This window comes from Xiphophorus maculatus, chromosome 4 (genome assembly GCF_002775205.1).
Source record: "Xiphophorus maculatus strain JP 163 A chromosome 4, X_maculatus-5.0-male, whole genome shotgun sequence".
Lineage (NCBI taxonomy): Eukaryota > Metazoa > Chordata > Actinopteri > Cyprinodontiformes > Poeciliidae > Xiphophorus > Xiphophorus maculatus.
Genome location: NC_036446.1, coordinates 136,994 through 161,081, shown reverse-complemented (window position 1 = coordinate 161,081; position 24,088 = coordinate 136,994). Strand labels below are relative to the sequence as shown.

Genomic DNA, 24,088 nt, shown 5'->3' with positions numbered 1-24,088 from the left:
AACATTTCTAATTTCAAATGTGTCTGATGTTCTTAGAGTTGAAGTGCATTAACAATCTGTTGTTTTTCACTTCAATATGTTTAATTATGATTCATCTGATGTCCAAGTTACACTGAGAACAAATAAAACTGTATTCCTTCTAATCTGACTGGTTCTAGTTTTAATCAAACCTTCATGTTTCCACTTTTTAGTCTCTAAGAATTAAAGTTTAAACTCTTAGTCTTATTTATCACTAATTAAGGTTCCAGGTTTTGGACACATTTTCTCTCTTTCTTACGTTGAAGATTCTCCAGGCAGACAGATAAACAGAGTGGATAGAAAGATGATGTAGAAAGTAGAAATGAACATGACTTGTATTTTGGGTTTTTGTTAATAGCAGCCCTGATAATAAGGTGAAAATGTTTGGTTTGCTGAATAATGTATTAATAATGTGTCAATGACATATTTCTACACCATAATGTTATTTTCACTCTGTCTAAAGCTCCTCTCGTTTTGGGAGGATTGTATTAGGACCTTGATGCCAAACAAACTACAGTTTGTACAATAATGTGAGGAGAGATTATAAAAAAGAGACTTTGTTCACTGAGAGAAAACAGCATTTATTTTCTTCTTTTATTTGCCTCGGCTCTTCGTGGAGCTCTGCCATCAGCTGGTAGCTGCTTCCTCCTGAAGGAGATCCAGTTGTTGTTCTGACGGTTCTCCTCATCGTTCTCCATCATGTCAGCCATGTTCCTCCTCTTCTGTTCTCTGGGAAAAGTAATCAGATGTTAGAGCTTGCAGCACATAAATGTAGATAAATAACAGAGTTACTAATGTGGGAGTTACAAACACAGAAGGAATTATTTAAAACAGACATGTTACTTTATATATATGCAAATACTTTTTTTACCATCCAGACCTGAACAATTATAAATAACTGCAATAGTTGCATTAATTAAAGACAAAACGTAATTAGTTGTAAGTTTTTTACCTATGCAGACATACAGCATAGGTATAAAATACTGCTATCGTTTTCTTTAGGTTTATTGGTTTTATGTCCTCTACAATTAATAATTCATAACCATTTAATAACTGAATATCATATAACATGTTTTATTATCACAATGGGGGAAACTCCGATGCAATAACAGCAAAATGAGAAACAATCGAAGCTCATAGATTCAAGATAAAACAATAAAACCAAATGAAGGCAAAATGCTGAACAATATTGACATTATTTAGAAGTGAGGAATGTGAAACTGAGTAGCTTCAGAAAATGTGTTTGAGCAATAAAAATACTTTGTGTTTCAAATGTCTTCCATGACTGTATGTAGGCAACTTTAAATATATTAAAAATCAGACAGATATATCTACAAACTGCTCACCTGGCTGGAGAGCAGCGGCGGCGGCGTTAGCTGCATCTGGGTCGGTGTTTGTATCTTCATCACTTCCGTGTTGCAGCGAGTTGAAACATTGCGCCTCGTTTTTCTTCTCTTTGCTGCTCCGTCTGACCGTCTGACCGCGCCCTCAGCCAATCAGTGAATTGGAGTGAAGCTTGCGTCACCCACCAAACCAGCAGGGCCCTAAAAAGCCGGTGGAAAAGCTCTGGAAGCGAACCAAGCCGGGCCGAGTCGAACCAAGCTGAACCGGTGGAAAAGGGGCGTTGGACCGATGTCCTGTGATGAGACCAGCGTGGCTTGGACCAGATTTCCCAGCAGTTTCGATGGTTTGGGACCTGCAGCGAGCCGAGCAGACTCCGGGGTCTGGAACCAACCAGCAGAGCCTGCAGGTAAGTTTTACCTGTCAGGACCAGAGAGAAAAACTTCTGCAGCTGTGAAACATCTGGATCCACCCCAGAGGCCTGAAGGCAGAAACCGCTGGATGAACTCTGAACTCTGGAATCGGCTTTCCTGAACTGGTAGAATGACAAGAGACAGAAAGTGGAACATTATGGGACAGAAACCTGGAGCCACCAGGTCTCCACAAAACATCTGCATCAGGATCCAGATGTTTCTGGCCTCATGGTCTGGGTTTGAGATTTGGATCTGAACCATCAAATGTCTTGCAGACAGACTGAAAATCCATTCTTCTTCAGAAACTTTATTTAAGTCTCTGTGCTAACATGGCAGCATTCATGTGATGTATTTATTTTAATGTGCTAATAATTAGAACCAAAACCGCTGACTTGGCTTGGCTCAGTTGGAGTCCAGGAGGAAGCTGAGAAACTTTACACATTCAAATAAAATAATTGTTCAGTTTGTGAAAAATTCTCTCCAAGATAATGAAAGCACAAAATCAATCAGTTCTTTCTGCTCATGGCTCCTGAACGCTGGGATCCTGCTGAGTCCGGTTCTCGACCAAAGCAGCCAATCACCTGCAGCCTCCCTGGTCATGTGACCGGCAGGACCTCCAGTTTCTCCTTCAGATGTTGGTGCTGGAGTGTGTGGTGGAGAAGTTGTCCATGCGGAATCGAACCACTCTCCCGTCAGCCGGCGGCGCGTAGAGCAGGTGGCGGGAGAACACCTGGCGGCAGGCTTTGCGGAAGTTCTCGGACAGGAAGGCGTAGAGGATGGGGTTGATGCAGGAGTTCCCGTAGGACAGGCAGTGGGACACGATGCGGAGCGCAAAGGTGGCGTCGTTCAGCGGGTAGGTGCCGAACTCCACCCACATGACGATGATGTGGTGCGGCATCCAGCAGATGGTGAAGCCCGTGACGACCAGGAGGATGGTCTGGACCGTCTGGAGAGGAACCACAGGGAACACAAACCAGTTTAACACCACCAGACAGAAACATTCAAACCAGTGAGGGGTGGAGGGAAGGTCCAGTTCCAGAACCGGATTCTGCTGGGAAACCAGATTCTCGGACTCCTTCCAGTTCACCCGTTAAATTACTTTGAACTGTAGTTTATGCTTAAATATCTGGTTCATATCACCAAACTGAATCCCATCCAGTGTCTTGAGGCTTCATGCTTGACATGCAAAGATTCTGGGAAACCTTAGTTGATTTCACTGCAGAATTATGGATTCAACATTTCCAATGACAAGCAATGAGCGAGGAACTGCGACGCTGTGAGACCTCTGGTGGAGGCAGCTGGTACTGCCCAGGTCAGCAATAAGCTGCTGCAGAAAAGGGTCTCTGTTGCAATTCTGTGAAAAGCAGCAATTTTCATACGGCTGAAAATTGGCCTCATCAGATCTTTTCATCAAAAATCGAGATGATTCAAAATTGCCACGTTTTCACTAAACAAATTCATTTTTGGAATTCGACTGATAAATTTGATGGTCAATGGAAACACAGTGATTGAGTCTCCCATAGCAACCAGCTGGCGACAGTGGAAACAAGAAACTCGTTTTACAGGAAGAACATTTCAGCAGAACCAGAACCAGAACCAGAGTGTCTGAGTGACTGGGGGGTGGAATGGATCAAACAAAAACCACAGAGAGTAGGACTTGTCCAATGAGGCCCTGATGAGGCTCTGAAGGGCTCTATCGGGGCCCCCAGGGGCCAGTGACCTGATCACAGATCTCCTTTTCTAATCCACAGCCAGCCTGCCTCTGGTTTTGTCCAGAGTTTTTCCAGTGATCCTGGTTTTCCTGTTGCTGGATGATGACGCGGCTGCTGCTCCTGTTATGGATGGTTTTCCAGAATGGCCTTCAGTTGGAAACAAACTGAAGCTTATCTGCTGTTTCTCTGCTGGTTGGTTTAAAGCAGCTCTATAAATAACTGGAGCTGCAACAGGCCGGCTCTTTAACGCTCCTCCTGCCTCCATCTTCTACACTTTCACTGTTTCTATACACACAAACTTTTCTACTGCTCTTCCCATCACTGCATGCTGGGCTATGGCGTGTTCATGATCTCATCAACATGTCAAATATTTGCAATTTTTCCTCATCTGGAAGATAACTGCGCTCCTCCTGAGCTGCTACATCAGATGATGTCAGACTGAATTTATTTGAGACTTTTTCTGAGTTTATGACATGATGGAGCTAAAGACCACTAGCCCATCAGCGAAGGTAAACACCAGAGGAGGAAGCTGCTGAGCTTTTAAACGAAAGGTTTGATTCCAAGGCCATAAATCTCATCTCATTATTGGGGGAAACATAAGCAGGAAAGTTTCTTAAGAGCAATTTTTTGGGGTTGGCAAAGTTACATAGAAATGTAAAGTAAAATGTGGTTTAAAAAGTTTTTAAACCACATTCAAGCTGCAGGAACAAAAATGACTGATAATGCACAAACATGTTTTATTCTCAGTAAGCAAATTATTGAAAAGTAAAACTAAAATTCAAATGTTGCTTTTATTCAAGTTTTGTTCTGACTGATCTAATCTCTGCTTCACCTTTACAAACATTTAAGGCTCTAAATAAAAAAGCTTTAATGAGTAATATTCATCATAAACATTGATTAACTGAAATCTCTCCCAATACAAGTTATGGGATATTGAAATTATAACTTGTTAAGTTGCTTTATTTTTAACCCTTTTTTAGTTTTGCCATATCCTGGATGGATGAGAACTAAAAAGTAGATAGAAATGAATATCTGGGGAATATAAGTTAAACTAACACTTAAATCACTGTGCTTTATATAGAAAAATATTCAGATTTTATTTTGTGGTTTTAAAGGCTCTACGTTGAAGAGAGTGAGAAATAAAGTTATAACTTTTAGTTTTTTCTATCTGTTCTGGGCCCCCACTCTGAGCTGGTCCACTTCCTCAGCTCCTCCCTCCCGTTTCAAACTCTAATTAACTAAAAGTTAAAGAGCTAAATATAAATGAGATGTTTGACAAAAAAAGCTGAAGTCTATGAAAGCAGTGTAGCAGTTTTGCTAATAAGGCAGTTTATCATAATTCAGCCAAAGTAATAAATTAACAAACTGCAGTCTGATTATTGTTAATGTGTTTCTTCTTATTGAGCAGTGAAAGCAAATAAAATGTTTACATGTCTTTTGTTTTAAGTATTTACTTTTTATTTGTGCTGCAGAGCCACAGCTAGCAGCTAACAGCTAGCAGCTAACAGTTAGCAGCTAGCTCCTCTCTTCAGTGGCTCTAACGGAGCCGGTACCGTTCCTGCTGTTGCTCCTCCTACACTTTGGACTCAACCATTGTTCTAACCTAAAAATTAATTCTTATTTTTTTCTTAGAGAAATTGCAGATTTATTTTGCTCTTTATATCTTTTGCGTTTTCATGTTGATATTGTTTAAATGCAAACCTTTCTTCTATAATTTCTTTGGGTGGCCAATTCTAGACTTTTCCAAGATTGTGGTGGCGCAAACCTCTGGACCCTTCTGGGATTTCTGCCCATGTTTGATTCCTCTAGTTTACTGAACGTATGCGTCTGGTTTAGCTCAACTGTAGTTTATGAATAAAGACAAATGAAGTAGCTTCTTTCACAGCAGCCAGCTAGCTAGAGATTAGCTATCAGTCTTTCCTAACCCTTCCTGTCTAGCGGCGGGTCAGGAGAGAATCTCCCTCCTCTTTGGTCTGAATCTGACCGGGTCCAGATCGCTGTGCTGAATTAACGTCTCTACCAGCAGCTTCTCAGCTTTCTATGGTGTTGAACATATGTTGCCAGGTTCTCTTTCATCCATCCATATGTCCTCCATAAAATATGCTCTTCATCATAAACCCCACTCCTGTTTCTAAATATATCCTCAGCTCCCTCCAGACCCAAACCGCTAATGTTCCTGCTCGTCTTTCACAAGCTGTCTAGAAACATCCTGTCTTCTGTCAAACAGGTTTCCACACAAATGTTCCTGTGAGGTTGTGAAGAGCCAATTATTAAACATCTGCAACAGGAAGCTGATCCTTACAGAATAATGTAGCCGAAGACGGGTCCAACCCAATAAACACCAATGTAGCCGAAGACGGGTCCAACCCAATAAACACCAATGTAGCCGAAGACGGGTCCAACCCAATGGTGGAGCATTCAGAACAGCCTGACGCACCAAGCAGTTCATAAACCTGATGAATGTCAGCACAAGGATTAAATCAACCAAACAGGGAAAAGCTTTTAAACTGCAGTTTCCATTTACAGCAGAGAAAAAGAAGCAGAAGATATGAAGGTCATCCAACCATCCATCATCCAACCATCCATCATCCAACCATCCATCATCCAACCATCCATCATCCAACCGCCCATCATCCAACCATCCATCATCCAACCGCCCATCATCCAACCATCCATCATCCAACCATCCATCATCCAACCGCCCATCATCCAACCGCCCATCATCCAACCATCCATCATCCAACCGCCCATCATCCAACCGCCCATCATCCAACCATCCATCATCCAACCGTCCATCATCCAACCATCCATCATCCAACCACCCATCATCCAACCATCCATCATCCAACCATCCATCATCCAATCCTTCCATCATCCAACCGTCCATCATCCAACCATCCATCATCCAACCACCCATCATCCAACCATCCATCATCCAACCATCCATCATCCAACCGCCCATCATCCAACCATCCATCATCCAACCGTCCATCATCCAACCATCCATCATCCAACCACCCATCATCCAACCATCCATCATCCAACCACCCATCATCCAACCATCCATCATCCAACCGCCCATCATCCAACTTTCCATCATCCAACCATTCATCATCCAACTGCCCATCATCCAACCGCCCATCATCCAACCGCCCATCATCCAACCACCCATCATCCAACGGCTCATCATCCAACCGCCCATCATCCAACCATCCATCATCCAACCATCCATCATCCATCATCCAACCACCTATCATCCAACCATCCATTATCCAACCATCCATCATCCAATCCTTCCATCATCCAACCGTCCATCATCCAACCATCCATCATCCAACCGTCCATCATCCAACCATCCATCATCCAACCACCCATCATCCAACCATCCATCATCCAACCATCCATCATCCAATCCTTCCATCATCCAACCGTCCATCATCCAACCATCCATCATCCAACCATCCATCATCCAACCATCCATCATCCAACCGCCCATCATCCAACCATCCATCATCCAACCGTCCATCATCCAACCATCCATCATCCAACCACCCATCATCCAACCATCCATCATCCAACCATCCATCATCCAATCCTTCCATCATCCAACCGTCCATCATCCAACCATCCATCATCCAACCACCCATCATCCAACCATCCATCATCCAACCATCCATCATCCAACCATCCATCATCCAACCGCCCATCATCCAACAGCCCATCATCCAACCATCCATCATCCAACCATCCATCATCCAACCACCCATCATCCAACCATCCATCATCCAACCGCCCATCATCCAACTTTCCATCATCCAACCATTCATCATCCAACTGCCCATCATCCAACCGCCCATCATCCAACCGCCCATCATCCAACCACCCATCATCCAACGGCTCATCATCCAACCGCCCATCATCCAACAACCCATCATCCAACCATCCATCATCCATCATCCAACCACCTATCATCCAACCATCCATTATCCAACCATCCATTATCCAACCGTCCATCATCCAACCGCCCATCATCCAACAACCCATCATCCAACCATCCATTCTACTTTTCCCTTCTCTCTCTGCATTTCTCAGACGCTGTTGGTGAACAGAACCAATCTACTGATTGTTTCGTTGGTTCCGGTTCTCTGAACTCAGCAACCTGAGTTTAATCCAGTTTATCTTTCTGACAGGAAATTTTTTCTGAGTGGGAAAGTTCAACTACCTGCAGACCGGATGGTCCAGGTGAAAGGTTCTGGTCCGGTGTAGTGATGGTTTGGGTCACCAGATCTCTGGGTCAGAGCCGTTTCCTGCAGCTCATCATTTCTCCTTAAGGGATTCCTTAATAAATCTGCTTTATGACTTCATGTTTTTGTTCTGGTGACACAGCAGATTTAATAACGCCTCTTATCAGTCTGAGCAGATCCATAAAGCAGAACCAGGTTGTTCCAGAAACCGGACCGAACCCAGCCCGGCCCGCCGCTCTGGGCGAATCTGTGCCAAGACTTCAGAGGAACCTCCTCTATTCTTAGACACTGTCTAAATATTTACCCAGCAGCCTTTGTTCCTCCGCAGCACCGCGCAGCAGAACCTGTAAACGACCCGGTTCTGCTGCTGCAGGACGCCTGCTCTCTGTCGCCTGCCAGCCGGTCCGGGACCACAACCAGTACCTGGACCGAGACCTGACTGGATATGGTACTGCTGGTAGCACTGTGTCTAAACCAGACCGGCTTGGACCCAAAACCCTGCAGAGGTGTTGAGATCAAATGTCTTAACGGTAGAAGCTCATCATCATCAGCCTCCTCTTCATCACTAGCCCAGATGACAAACCCAGAAGAACTCTGAACTCTGATGAACTGATTCCTTCCATCAACGTTTCTTCTCACTGGGAGGAATCACTGACCTGAGGAGCAAGAGAAGGAGGAGGTATAGGAAGAGTAGTTCACCTTTCGTTTGGACAGCTTGGACCTCTTGGACATGTTCTTCATCTTTTTATGCAGGTGGCACAAAACCTGGAAGACAGACAGCAGACCTGGGATCAGTCAGCAAAGCTTTGGGTCGGAGGTTCTGGTCTGGCAGAGGGCAAATTCGTTTCCAGAACCTTCTCCACAACACCTGAAAGCTTCAAAAAATTATTCAGTTCCTATCCAGATTTTCACCTTAATTAGCAGGATTGTTACAAAACAGCTTGTTGCCTTGGAGACCAATATGATGGTTCTCTATTGGTTCCCATCTGGTTCCCTACTGGTTTCCAACCAGTAGGGAACCAGTAGCAGGTGTCGACGTATTCATATCTGTGAGACAGATGTGAGCAGAACGATGCTGATCAATAGACGATCAGTAGATCCATCAGGCAGCATGAAGTCAGGTTGTGTAGCGCCCCCTACTGGCCAGCTGCTGATAGGAAGGAGACAGGAACCAACCTCTGGACCAGTCATCTTTATTCTCACTGGACGCTGAGCCCAACGTTACGTCGCCGCCATTTTGAATGTGGCAGTAGAGCGATGGGAGCTCCATACTTTATGTTCTTGTTGTTTCAATCGTTTAACAGTAAAAACTGGATAAACTTGACCCATTAGCATTTCATTTCACAGGTAAGTATTAAAGAAAATAATGTCATTTTATGAGCAGAATTTCTTGGCTTTGCGGCTAGAATCTAGCTTCTAAACAGCCAAGAAATATTTCCCAGGTACATAACTGGGCCAAACAAACCACTCTGGTTATAATTTTGTTAGCTTAGCTAACTTTCATACTGTGTAGTTTTATTAACAAGACAAAGCTGATGACCAGAGGGTTTTAGAGGTCAGTCAGGATCAGCACCGACTGGTTTTCTCCAGTCTTCTGTTTCAAAATGTCGATGTTTAACAATGTTGTAAAGATGCTGCAAGTCAATGCCCCTATTTGTTCAAAATTTATGTTTTTCCAAAATGTGAAGGAGCCACGATTTAATTTTCTATTACACCGTTAGATAATTTGTCTTTTGTCTGTGTCCACCAGGACGTCTCAGAAGTCACTGGTCTGCTCCCACCCAGATGAAAATAAACAAAAAACACTTTAGTATAGTTCAAACATACTTACATTTATCTAAGTACATTTTAAGTATACTAAGTATTAAGTGTACTACATATAAATATATACAAAGTATACTAACAGCGTGCTTTTACCAATTTTGACATTATACCTTTAAACACACTTAAATATAATTGTACCAAAATACACTTTTAAGAAATATATTAAATAAAAGTATTTTAAGTGAATAAAACATTTATTTGCTCAAGTGTACCAATGAAATAATATGCGTTTAAATACATTGTGTATATTTTAAAATATATCAAAATAGAATTTGTTTAAAATTCAATTAAGTCTTACTTTAAAAGTAAATATTAAATATACTGAAATTTCAGTAAGTTTTAAATGACACCTCAGTGTATACTTTAGGCTAATAAAGTGCCTTTTTAGGTTCCTTACAAATCTTTTACTATTTTGTTAAAATGGCAAAGAATAAAAAAATAACAATCCTTATAGTGAAACTTGATGTAATGCTGTTTAATAAAGTATAATGTGTTGACAGTACAGGGGGAAAAGTGATGACCATTCTAAGGGCCCTTGACCACAGGGCCTATTTTACAGAAATAGAAAAAAAACTCGGGGTCCTGTCAATTACTGTTATTGTGGTTTTTTAAAATTGTTTTTAGCAGTAAAAATTAAACGTTGCCCCTCCCAGAACAAAAAGCACACATTCATATTTGCACTGAACTCCCCCCGTATCTGCTAAATGGTTCGTTCCTGCTTGGAGCGCTTGACGTTTTTTAGCAGCAGTCAGTAGAAGACACTGTGGCAGTTTCTATGCTGCCTAGAAAATTAATAAAGTCAAGTTTAAAAAACAGAGAGATAAGAGAGAGAAAAATACAAGAGTGTCCATTTGTAACAGTTTTTCTCCAAGAGAGGAGAAGACTGTGAGATTATCAACCATTTAGCATAGTTAGCTTAGCTACAGACTACTGTTGGCCTCCATACCATTTAATGAATTAAGGAAAAGAAATACCAAGATATTCATATATTTATCTTGTCCCTGTACCGTTTACCACACTTGACAACAGCTGAGTCGGTCAGCAGCAGCTCTAACCCCGATACCAGCATAACCTTTAACCCCTGTCCCAGTGAAAAAGGTGAGCAACATTGTATCCAATGAAAAGCTAGTTAGCATCATTCCAGTGAGTCTATAGGGATTTCTCTGTCTTTGCTCTTTTCACAATTACACAACAAAAACAATATATTTGTTACTGACAGAAATTCAAACAATCTTTATAAAATGATCATAAAAAACAGCCTCCTGTCTGGACTGCAGCCAGTCCACACAGTTTTACCTAAACTTGCATCTAAATTACAGATCTATGTTGCCACGTCTCTCCTGACCGTCCTCTCTCCTCTCCTGAGTGAAATTAAAGCTGAAGTATGTAACTTTTATTAAAAAAAATATATATTTTTTACATATTTTTTCAAACTGTCATTATGTTGTCAAACTATGGCATGAGAGATAATTTGTGAAAAAATTATTTCCTCTGCCTTCTCCCAGTGCTACCTAGAAACAACCAATCAGAAGCAGGAGGCGGGTTTTAGTGCTGTCAATCACAATCTCATGTGGCTGCTCATCCCTATGCTGCAGCTAGCGCAGCTTGTTGTGAATGCTCAGTCTAGTTACCAATGACGGCAGATAAACAGGTTTCCTGTAACAATAAGTTGTTTCTCCACCATTAGCACATTTAGCAGTGAGTGAATGAGGTTATTGATTGACAGCACTAAGACCCTCCTCCTGGTTCTGATTGGGTTAGATTTTTGGTCGGAACGTTGCATTACTTTAGCTAGCAATAGCAGCTCATTGAGCAGGTGGAGGAGATTGATTGTTTTCACAGATTATCTGTCTCATAAACTGTCATGACATGGTGACAGCTTTAACTAATATGGAGAAAACATATTTTCTATTAAAGTGGTAAACTGCAGCTTGAATAAAATGCAACTGTAACAACACAGCATTTTTTGAAAAGTCTGGATTGTTTATGTATATTTTGCACATTGTGTGACTGTTGCTGGTGAGGAGAGACATTTCAATGAGATAAAACTAATAATAAAAAAATTAAGCAACCTACTTGCATACTGTTTCCGACTTACATGTAAAATTCATGAGCAGTAAATATTGTGCTAGTTATCAGTATTGGACCAAAGGAAGTAAGACAGTTGCAAGACTTTAAAACTGTGATGCTTTTGATGGGTCAGATAGACTCAAGAAACTGTAACAGTAATTGCACAGGGGGGGCCCAATCTGATTTTGTGTCATGGGGCCCAAGATTCCTGGCGGCGCCCCTGTGTGTTCATGCCTCAAAATATCAAACATTGACAGTTTAGTGACAGAACAAACAATACCCGTCCTTAACACCAAATGTAGCAGATATCTTCACTTACATTTCTCCGAATCTGATCTACTGAGTTTAATGAAAACACAGAAGCTATTTTTACCCAATCCATTTTCAGATGTATGATGTAAGATCTATCTTTTAGTGTCATGATGTGTGGTGGTGAGGTAGACGCAGTGGACCCAGGTATGAAGAGTAAATGATGATTTAATTGTAATAAACACAAATAATCCAGGCAGCAAAGGTAAGCAGCCGCAAAGACTCACACACTGGTATCAACTGACAGGAAACACAAATAACGACTGGACAGAGGAGGACCGACAGGACACAAGAGACACAGCTAGATTTAAATACACAGAGAGTAATCAGGGAACACGAGACACAGCTGGGAGCAGTCACAGGTAGACGGGACAACACTCAAAAAACACAGAAACCTAAATTAACACAACGGGCTCTTTGCACCTGCTGCGCTGACGTCACAACCGCATGCGCAAATGCGGCTCTCTTTATTCCGCTTTGAGTTACCATGACAGCTAGAAAAGACAAAGTCTTATTTCACACTCAAATAAAACAATACTATGAACATTACTGTCTTCCTAATATAATGGGATTTTAAGTTTTCATGGATTTCCAAGCGGTCCTGAATTAAGAAGACGGTGGCTTGTAAATATTCGTGGCTACCAGTTAAAGCTAACGCAGCACAGCAAAGTTTACAGCCTTCACTTCACTCCGGATCAACTTGTTCAGCCTAAAGCAGAAGGTAAAGGAGCCTCCTGTGTTATTTCCATGGACTCACTTCTGTATTCAGCCTGAAAGAGTTTATGGGAACCAGAGAGCAGACCAGAGCCAGACAGCCGAGCTACTGATCCGCCTGTACAGACTGCTGGAAACACCGTCCTGCTTCACAAGAAACATGCTAAACTAATAAAGCGAAATAACATGGAGACCTTAAGGAACACAGCCATATTTTTCTAAAAGCAACAACTGAACCTGAACCATCAGCTGAACTAGAACTCTGACACCAGAGCTGCTCTACTGTTAAGCTATGGGCTTGTTGTTCCTCAGGCTGCAGAAACAAAAAGCCTGAACCGTAAAATCCCCGTTACTTGGTCTCTGACACTAACGACAATAAACCACGTAATATACTTGAAAACAAGGTAAAATATTGTCCGTTAGAATGGATGAAAAATGTTTAGACACTTAAATAGCACATTTTTATAAGAAAAATGTCTAGCATAAGCTAAAGCTAATGTTAGCCACAAAGTTTAAAGAAAGTAAAACTCACCTTCGTATCTGTATAACGAGGCGAACATCTTAAAACCTTTCTCCAGCTTATTGTCGGGGCTTCAGATCGATGTTCATCATGAATTGTTACCTTGAACAAGCCCTGCTAACACCCAGTGGAAAGAGCCGTTTTCAATAGATCGGAAACGATTGAGCCGCTTTTCCCTGAACGCGGAAGCTGAGGAGCAAAGAGCCCATTACTGAACGACATTAGCTCCAGTTCACACTCCAGACCAGATGGTGGCGGTATTGCACACCTTTAGTTTTTTTTAATAGAGCATGAAAAAAAGAAAAGCCATGACGATAACAGAGGCTGTTCAAATTTGCCATTTTTATTCGCACAATATTGCCTTTAAAGTAAAGAGGGCCTTGATAATAGTTAGTAGTTTTGGTAAATTAAAGCTGGTGACGTCCTAGTCCAAGTTAGACGACAACACAACAGGACAAGAACCGATGGAAATGAAATGTGGGTCACGAAAAGAGCCGAAGGGACGAAGGCTGCTAACGTGTTGCTAGCTGCTGGGAAGTTTGCTTCAAAATGCTAATTATCTTCATTAATTATAAACAGTAAAGATATAAACTAACTTTCGTTGGTTTCAGAAATAATTACTTTATCAATTTTATTGTGACTTTTATGATTCTTACTATAACAATCATTCAGCTTCATGTTCTAACTGTATGGAGGCTGTTTGTTGCCACTTGATCTAGTTTTCTTCATAAACTTAACCTGGTTTTAATTAAGCTCAGTTTGACAAAGACACTTTGATATTGTGAGGCTGTTATAACTCCTTCATCATTGTTTTATCTTCAACATATTTTTTCAGTCTAAGCAGATGAAGATGAAAGAGGGATTAGAAAACCTAAAGACTTCCTGTCTCAGCAGAGGCTCTGGCTCCACCAGATCACCAGATCCACCAGATCCACCAGATCACCAACCAGCTGTGAGGATGAAGCTGCACATCGTCTTCATGGAGGAAGGATTGTGATTTTTCCTGAGCAGCTGGTTCCAGTTTAACAGCAGAACCTGCTGTGTTTCCAACACTAAGTGCTTAATAAACATGATTTCATTTAAAAATAACTGGACAGAATTTATTCCCCTTGTTAATCTGCCATTTCTCTTTCATACATTTTATTGATTATTAGCTTTCAGGGCCTGTGACGGACCGGTGACCTGTCCAGGGTGAACCGGCTGCAGACGGGCCCCACCGGCCCCCTCACCACCCTGCAGGGACCAACGTGTTCAGATCATGGTGGAAAGATTTAAGGCAGTTTGTCTCCCTTAAGTCCACAGTTTAAACAGCTTCATATTTAATGAACATCAACTGATTCTATGATTTTACTGACTATTTTTTCTACTTCTTACATAAACAGGTAAATTAAACACCCAGAAATGTTTTTCCACTCCAGGCATCCGGTCCAAACATCTTCAGTTCTGATGATGTCTCATACATATGGAGTCCAAAACGTCTTAAAATTCTACTTTTTTTTTCTTTGTCATTTTTCTGTACCCTTTAAAATACAAGAGTTTTCTCTGTTTAACTGCTCTGTTGTTCTGTTTTGTAGGTTTCTGCAAAGTGCAGTGAGTGGGAATGTTCTGCAGATCCTCACTGATCTTAGGAAGGAGAAACGTCACTTTGTCTGGAGTAAAACTGAAATTAAAACAAAACTCAATCCTTGGTGAAACATTTTTCACATTTCCTCTAAAGTGTACCTGTTGTTATATTGTGCTATTTTTCATAAGAATATTGTCTGTAAACTTTTAATATATTGACAATTTCTATAATTCTGTGATAGCATATTAGCAATGTACCCTTGAAAAATGGTAATATATTGACAGCAGAAAGTTATGAGTTTCATCTGTAAAGTTAATGGATCCTTGTGTGTTCTGATGTGTTGCTGCAGTGAAGCATTAATGTACAAAGCAGAACAATAAAAGACAATAAGTAACTAAAAAGTTACTTCATTAGCAATTATAATAAACCAAAGGTGTAACTGTAGCAAACTGTAATAATCACACTACTAATATATAAAATATGTAATGCCAATATACTCAGAAGACATTCTAAATGTATAATCACAAAAGAGTACACTTAAGATATTCTAATCAAGCACATTTATATTATATAAGAGCCATACACTTAAAGTATACTAAGTATAACTTTAGTTGTTCCAAAGAAGCATATAATGTTCTGACTAAAACCAGGAAGATAGAGAACATAACACCAGTTTAAAGTCCCTCCACTGGCTCCCTGTAGCTCAAAGAATAGACTTTAAAATCCTGTTGTTAGTTTATAAATCACTGAACGGCTTAGCACCACAATACATTAAAGATCTGCTGTTGTTGTATCAACCTTCAAGACCTTTCAGGTTCTGGTTCTGCTCTGCATCCCCAGAACCAGAACCAAACGAGGAGAAGCAGCTTTCAGCATCTATGCACCACAAATTTGGAACAAACTTCCAGAAAACTGTAAAACAGCTGAAACACTGACGTCTTTAACATCTCAACTAAAAACCCACCTGTTTAGGATTGTATTTGAAATGTAATCAATTACAAGTTTATTGATGGAACTTGACTTAATGTCATGTTTTGATTGATTCTATGACTTTGTGTTTCTGTGTTTGATATGATGTAAAGCACTTTGAAATGCCTGCTGCTGAAATGTGCTACACAAAGAAAATTGGATTGACTGATTGATATAATGGTACACTTAGTACACTTTAAATTGTGATTTTCTACAATTTAATTACTATTGCATTAAGCACATAATTAGTTGTTCCAAAATAACTCTTCAAGGGAACTAACCCTAAGCCAACTTGAAGTATACTCAGGATTAGTCTGACTTAAAGTATGTCAAAACTTTATATACTTACTATATTAATTCTTCACCTGGACAGTTGGAGCAGCAGACTGAACCTGCCCGGTGTTGGCAGTATAAAAAAATCCACATGTTAATGTATACTTTTTTCTTTCACTTTTTGTTTGTTTTTATGTTCATGAATGCACTCGTGTGTGTGTCTTCATCAATGTGGGTATAAAAAGGATTGATCAGAATCAGCTGCACCAAATATAAACACTATGCTCTTTAAACAATTAAATAATCACATCAAAAAATTTGAAATATTGTCTTTAGCATCTTAATTCCCAAATATATTAGTGTGTGTGACAAAATATGTCAACGACAGGTATTAACTTCAAATACTTTGTACAACGACGGTTTATAAAGTTCGGTCCATTTCCTTGTATTAGCTTACTGGCGCATAGGCCACATTCAATATGGCGGACGCTGTGACGTATCGCAGCAGCGGACCGACCCGCTGCACGAGGCGTCTATGTATTCATGTCTTTGGTCCAACTGCACCAACTGTCAGAAGCTCCAGCAGCCGCCCGGTCCCTCATCTGTGCTCAGTTACTTTCTACTCGTGTTCAGATTCCTTTCTAGAAGAACCATAAACTGTTTCTGCTGCTGCGGACCGGATGGACCAACCGTCACGACATCATCAACGTCACCAGTTCACCGACCTTTGACCAGCTTGACAGACCTCATACTGGGACCACCCAACAGCGCTGCGGGTCTTTAACCCGAACTCACTCTTGACATCATGAAAATACTCAAACATAGAATGAAAACATATCATTGTTTGGAGCATTTTATCTTTCATTTTTTTGCTGTGTGAAGGAATTTCTGCCAAGCTGAACTTGTTTACTGGAACTTTAAGTTTCTGAAACACCGGAGATTTTAGAGGTTTCAAAAGCTTTAAAGACCTCGGCTCCAGTGGTTTGTTCTGACCCAGTTCCTCCTGTAGAACCTAAAAACCAGTTCGCAGAAGCTCTGGCCAGCTATCTTTCTCTTGGTCATCTGTCGGACCGCCGCAGGTGAGTGCGCGGCGCGCCCCGCAGCAGCTCTTTACGCACGGCTCAGCAGGTTTACGCGCGGCCTTTGGCCCCTGCTCGTGCCATTAACGCGGGTTTTACGGCGGCATGAGGAGTGAAACATTAGCCTGGAGCTGGACTGACCCTGATGTAGCAGCAGCAGATGAGCAGCAGCGGCAGGATGAAGCCGAGCAGCAGGATGGACACCTTGTAGGCGCGCCGCGGCGCTCCCAGCCCGGCCTCCCAGCAGAAGGTCTTGTTCGGGGCGCTGGAGTGGTTGGTGAGCACGTAGTTCTGCGCCACCGGCACCGAACACAGCAGGGACAGGGTCCAAATGACGCACAGCCCGGCCAGCGCGTTCCTGCGGCTGCGGACGCACGCAGAGCTCTTGGAGCGCACCACGGCGATGTAGCGGTCCACGGACATGGCAACCAGCGTGAGGATGCTGACCAGCATGCTGGCCGTGGTGAAGAAGTGTCCGAACTTGCAGAGGAAGGCTCCGAACACCCACTCTGGCAGGGAGTAGATGGTGGCGTGGAGCGGGACGCAGAAGAGGAGGAAGAGGAGGTCCGCCACGCTCAGGTTCACGATGAAGATGTTGGTGGGGCTGAGCGGGCGCGCGCCTCCGTTGGGTTTCACCCTGCCGATCACCAGCATCACCAGGGAGTTCCCGAGAAGCCCCACCACGAAGATCAGTCCGAACACCAGCGGCACGATCACCACCTCCGGCCCGGGCTCCCCCGCGGTGCGGTTAGTCTCAGCCCAGCTGTACGACTCGTTTCCCGGCGGCACCATGCTGGAGCTCCGGCTGCCGGCTGGAGGTCAGAGCCGAGCGCAGAGCGGGTCCATGGTTCGGTCCGACACGTCCGGCAGCAAAGTCCAAGCTCAGCGAACAGCTGGAAGCGCGTCCACTTAACAGAACCGCAGAGATCTGCTTCCGGTCTGAGGCTTTCAGAGTAAAACTGCAGGTCCGAGTCCAGAACAAAGCCGGTACTAGTCCTTCTGGTTCTGTGGGCTCTTCCGGAACAAATGTATGGGGGGATTTTCCTGCCATAATCCAAGAGCACACAGTTTCAGTCTGAAACAGGATTTCATGTCTTTTGTTCTCAAAACTTTTAATACTTTTGCTTACACAGCTATCTTTGCTGGGACTTTCCATTGACTTCCATTTATTTCTACAGCCTAAACCTTACCCTTACCGTTACCCTGACCCCTATCCATTATATACCTAACCCTTACCTAACCAAAACACACCTTAGTGCTAAATCTGACCCCTGTCCCAAAAACAGCGTTGTGGGGACCAGGCTTCGGTCCCACAAGGAGCAGTGGGTCCCCACAACGTAGTATATGTCAGGAAAATGGTCCCCACAAGGTAATAGAAACAAACCCACACACACCCACACACAGACAGACAGATATCATGTCATGACAATGTTGTCTTTGGTTGAGTGAATGAACTCCTGCCTAAGATCAGTAGCTGTTAGCGATCAGTAGCTGTTAGCGATCAGCGGCTGTTAGCAATCAGTAGCTGTTCACGATCAGTAGCTCTTAGCAACCAGTAGCTCTTAGCCATCAGTAGCTGTTAGCGACCAGTAGCTGTTCACGATCAGTAGCTCTTAGCAACCAGTAGCTCTTAGCCATCAGTAGCTGTTAGCGACCAGTAGCTGTTAGCGACCAGTAGCTCTCCTGGTGGATGTTTAATGTACTGTGGCGCAGAAAGCTGACGTCGTTGTTTCTCCCTACATCCAGTGGGTGGCGCAGGTTGCTACAATCGATTGTAGCCACACACACACACATGCTAGAAGGAAACAAACGCATCCAGTACAACACTTTCAATGTATGGGCTGAGGTTGCCAGGCAACTGTGCCAAAAGGCAGTTCCATGTTTTGTAAGCGAGCAGAGACTGAGTGTGAGCGCGAGAAGGAATGTTGAGTATAAGCGTTACAAGTTTTTAGAAGAAAGACATGAAGTCCTGCTCTCAAAATGAACATTCAAGCAAAAGTATTAAAGGTTTTGAGAACAAAAGAAATGAAATCCTGCTTTCAGACTGAAAGTGTAGGGTCTTAGATTATGGCAGGAAAATTCCCCCATACAAACAGACTTTTATCCGACCAATGCAAACAAGCTGCTGAAAGTGGGTCAGAACCAGCAGGACTCCAGCAGTGCTGGACCAGTGGTTCTGCTTCTCTCTTTTCACATTGCTCGCTGAGGAAGCTTTTATTTTGTCAACAGTTGTTTCTACTTCCTGTTGGGAGTCTGCTCCTGGAACTCTTTCAGCTTCAGCTAAAAATCATTTATGATAATAATCCAGAATATTTACATTTTTCCTGGTGGTAATTTATTGTTCTTGTTCAGGATGGCGGAGCCTTAAAGATAAGATAAGATAAGATAAATCTTTATTATCATTGTCACAAGAACAACAAAATTCAAAAGGTGCCATCAGTCGGTGCACATGCCCAAAAACAAAAAATAACTGTCTCACAATTCACACACAACGCAAGAATCAACAAACTGGCAAAAAAAAAAATCAGAACAGCCACATTCTCACAACATCATTCATGATGATTAATGGTTGTTTTTGATTGCATTTAGTTTAGTTATTGCTGTCGGGTAGAAACTGTCTCTGAGACGGTTGGTTCTGGTTCTGGTTGCTCTGTATCTTCTGCCTGAAGGCAGCAGTGTGAACAGAGAAGGTCCGGGGTGAGAAGTGTCCTTTGTGATGTGTTGTGCTCAACCGATTCACCAGAACAGAAGCAGAACCAGAACCAGAACAGAATCAGGAGATTCACAATTCAGTTGATCAATTCAGATTATAGTTACAAATCAATAATTATGGAAGTGTCTCCTTCCTTTAGGTCTTATTAGTAGTTTGTGTTTCTCTCTCCTCCATGTTCTGCTTTAGGGTTTGTAACTTCGGCCCATTTCAACAATTAATCAGAACATTCAGCTTCTACTGGAAAAAGACTTCTGGTCATTTCAGATATTAAACCTTTTGAAGAATTCTGTAGATTCCTGAACAAATTCTTGTTACTCATTTGATTGTCTCTCGTTCTACACAATTTGTACATGAAAACATAGAAATTCCTCTCTGGGTTCTGAAAATCTACCTCTCATACATCTGGGACTTGCAGCTTTCTGGCAAATTGCTGCAAAGCAAAGAGACGTCTTGATTATATTTAAAGGGCAGTTTCATAGAATTTTATACATACCGTACGCGACATGCTAACATGCTACTGTAATTTGCAGATTAGTCAACATTAGCATTTTAAATAACTTTAGTAGCTTATTAACTAATTTACATTAACCATTGAATAGAGTATATTAATGTCGGTCAACATACTAGTAATAAAACTAAACTCCATAGATAATGCTAGTCAACATGCTAATCATATCCCACATGCTTGTAGCTCATTTTGACCTAAAAGCTTAAATGAGCCGAGTGAAAGGACTGAGTTGGTGTTAAAGTTCACATGCAGTCAACAACTGATAGAACCAGTAACATTCCACTTTAATCAGTGTCTTCCTTAAAGGGACACTCATTTAAATATGTTGGTCAATGTTCCATTAAGGCGTCCACTGCTGAAGACACATACTTCCAAATTACTACAACAGTGGAGCCCAGAGTGGGTCCTGGAGGGCCGGAGTCCTGCATGTTTCAGTTCTCTCCCTGGTTTAATGAAGAACATTGACTTGTTCCTACCAGCAGGGAGAGACTAAAACATGCAGGACCCCGGCCCTCCAGGACCCACTGCAGGACACCACTGACCTACAACAACCCATGAAGCAGCAGACTCATCGCGCTTTTACTTTGAAAACCGACGCACAAAATGAAGCAGACAGTGTCCCATGCAATGTTGTCAGTCACATGGTTTTCAGCAAGACCTCACAAGAAGTCTGGCTTCGGATGTCCCGTCTCTAGAAAACGGAAACCAGGTGAGACATGTGGACCAGGAGAGGACTGATCGTTTTAGTTTGGGGTTAAAGGAAACACGATCACATTACAAACAAGATCCACAAACCAGGGAGAAAAACTCAAATAAGAGTCAAAGCCAACATGTTGGGAGCTGAAACCAGAAGCTCAGCACAAGGAATCCTGCATATTGAAGTCAGCTCTTCTCTGGAACCCATTTCAGCTTCTTGTGTTCATGATCTGGTTCTTTCACTCAGCTGAGGGTTGGGAGGTAGAAGTAGAAAAAAATCCTGAGCTTCTCCTCTACAGCCGCCAGAGACTCCCTCAGATATGGAGATGAATTGTCTCCATGCCAACATGAGGACAGGATGTCCTTCAGGTTTCTGAGCTGAAATTATGAAGAGGCTGAAGTTGGATTAAAGACGGATGTTTGGACTCAGATATTAATCTTTGAATGACTTGAAATGTGTTTAGGACATTTCCCCAGTCAGGCCTTACTGGTTCCCAGCAGGAAAAGCCCGGCGCCGGATCCTGTCCATCAGATGTGAGGGAGAACCCGGAGCAGGTTTCTCCTTCCACAGCCAACAGGAAGTTAACATGATTAACTCAGACGTGTTCATGATGACAGAAGGTGATCGGACCTGTTTACAGTCGGCGGAGTTCATTTCCTGTCTAATGCTTTATGATATCAGAGGAACATGACATGAGTGGGTGTGTGTGGGACGACTGCTGAAGAAGCCAAACAGAAATCATTATCTGATCTGGGACAGAGATGGAAACAGCCTCCACTGTTTATTCCTCCCTGACAAACCTTTTCTGACTTTGTTATTCATCATCAGTACTTGTGTAGATGGACTGGTTGCCATAGAGACGGAACCAGCTGCTGATGAACAGTCATTTTACTTCACTGACACAAAAACAAGGCAAACGAAGAGGAAGAGGAGCAGGAGGAAGATAACTGTTATCGATCAGCTGGGGTTGATCTGTTTCATCTCCAGATATTTAGAGGATTACAGCAGACATCTTCAGCTTAATTTAGGGTTCTGTCAGTTATTGCCTTAATTTTTGTATCTTGACAAATAAAACATTAAACATCTTGTTCTGATAAATGACCGCTCCATTATTTCTGCTCCTGACCGGATGTCTCCTCGCGAATGGAAAGCTCCTTCACCGTCTGTCCTGGTGCATCCAGAGATGGCCAAAAGCTGGACTTTGGGACGTGGACGTGTTTTGAGGAAGCTCCAGCTCCACTTCATTATTTCACCCTAAATAATCTTTAAAACTTCTGCTTAACATAGGTGTAGTGTGCCACATTAAGCACAAGATGACAAAGGCTCGGGGGATGAGACTCTGGACCACCGGACCAAACTAGCAGGCTTCGAGGTGGCTAATGCTAACATCCCAGCAGCCATTAGCAAGCTTGCAGCAGGGTAGACATGAGGTTCGCGGAGCTCAGTGGATCAATTTCCAGTCTCAAAGCGGCGCTTTCCGGCATCTGTGACTGTGTGACATCAACCGAAGCCGCCGTCGTGTCAGGATAGACGGATTTCAGAGCTGGAGAAGCGACACGATAGCCTAGCTGCTCGGTGCTCTCAGCCACAAGCTAAGCTGGATGATTTGTGGACCGCAGTGAAGTTAGTTTCAAGTTGGATATTGGCGCTCCACGGTGTAAGCGGCGTTTAGCTAAAGGTTGATCCGATTTATGAGCGCTAATGTCGGCTAGCCGTTCTCCACCGCTCCCTCCCCAAGCGCTCGGAGGTTCACTTAGGGACCGTCAACAAATTTCCGAACCAAACACTCCTGTCAAACAAATGTTAATAAATGCCTTGCCTTGTGACCAACGGGCTCTTTGCACCTGCTGCGCTGACGTCACAACCGCATGCGCAAATGGGGCTCTCTTTTCCGCTTTGAGTTACCATGACAGCTAGAAAAGACAAAGTCTTATTTCAGACGCAGATAAAACAATACTATGAACATTATTGTCTTCCTAATATAAAGGGCTTTTAAGTTTTCATGGATTTCCAAGCGGTCCTGAATTAAGAAGACGGTGGCTTGTAAATATTCGTGGCTACCAGTTAAAGCTAACGCAGCACAGCAAAGTTTACAGCCTTCACTTCACTCCGGATCAACTTGTTCAGCCTAAAGCAGAAGGTAAAGGAGCCTCCTGTGTTATTTCCATGGACTCACTTCTGTATTCAGCCTGAAAGAGTTTATGGGAACCAGAGAGCAGACCAGAGCCAGACAGCCGAGCTACTGATCCGCCTGTACACACTGCTGGAAACACCGTCCTGCTTCACTAGAAACATGCTAAACTAATAAAGTGAAATAACATGGAGACTTTAAGGAACACAGCCATATTTTTCTAAAAGCAACAACTCTGAACCTGAACAGTCAGCTGAACTAGAACTCCGACACCAGAGCTGCTCTACTGTTAAGCTATGGGCTTGCTGTTCCTCAGAAGCAAAAAGCCTGAACCGTAAAATCCCCGTTACTTGGTCTCTGACACTAACGACAATAAACCACGTAATATACTTGAACACAAGGTAAAATATTGTCCGTTAGAATGGATGAAAAATGTTTAGACACTTAAATAGCACATTTTTATAAGAAAAATGTCTAGCATAAGCTAAAGCTAATGTTAGCCACAAAGTTTAAAGAAAGTAAAACTCACCTTCGTATCTGTATAACGAGGCGAACATCTTAAAACCTTTCTCCAGCTTATTGTCGGGGCTTCAGATCGATGTTCATCATTAATTGTTACCTTGGACAAGCCCTGCTAACACCCAGTGGAAAGAGCCGTTTTCAATAGATCGGAAACGATTGAGCCGCTTTTCCCTGAACGCGGAAGCTGAGGAGCAAAGAGCCCACTGACACAAAAAGTGCTAATTCATGCTTTTAAACTATTTTTTAGTCAAAATTTAGTATTTTTCTTCAATAGCTTCCAATTCATGTCACCTATTGACTCAAAATCACTTTGAAATTACCGTATTTTCCGCATTATAAGGCGCATAGAATAGCCGCTACTGTAGAGGCTGGGTTACGTTATGCATCCATTAGATGGAGCTGCACTAAAGGGAATGTCGACAAAACAGTCAGATAGGTCAGTCAAACTTTATTTATAGATTACAAAC

General features: G+C 42.5%; 1 protein-coding gene across 2 annotated transcripts; it reads right to left on the bottom strand.

The window, feature by feature from the left end:
• Nucleotides 1-578: 578 nt before the first annotated feature.
• Nucleotides 579-18,122, bottom strand: LOC102232499 (galanin receptor type 1-like). 2 transcript variants are annotated; one of them, XM_023331753.1, is made up of 5 exons: nt 17,192-18,122; nt 8,428-8,493; nt 2,354-2,718; nt 1,365-1,894; nt 579-747 (listed from the first exon to the last, which is right to left on the bottom strand). In XM_023331753.1, exons 1-3 carry the CDS (start codon nt 17,840-17,842, stop codon nt 2,401-2,403), a joined length of 1,035 nt encoding a protein of 344 aa, XP_023187521.1. In that variant the 5' UTR covers nt 17,843-18,122; the 3' UTR covers nt 579-747; nt 1,365-1,894; nt 2,354-2,400. The 2 variants fall into 2 exon arrangements, with proteins under 2 accessions (XP_023187521.1, XP_023187520.1); XM_023331752.1 differs by having other exon boundaries at nt 582-747; nt 1,365-2,718.
• Between the last annotated feature and the right edge of the window lie 5,966 nt (nt 18,123-24,088).

Coding starts and splice junctions, on each gene's coding strand:
- LOC102232499 (XM_023331753.1), bottom strand. CDS start 17,842: ATGGTGCCGCCGGGAAACGAGTCGTACAGCTGGGCTGAGACTAACCGC. Junction 8,494..17,191: donor TCTGCTGCTGCTACATCAGG/GTCAGTCCAGCT, acceptor TCTGTCTTCCAG/GTTTTGTGCCACCTGCATAA. Junction 2,719..8,427: donor CCAAGCTGTCCAAACGAAAG/GTGAACTACTCT, acceptor GTTCCTCTCCAG/ACGGTCCAGACCATCCTCCT.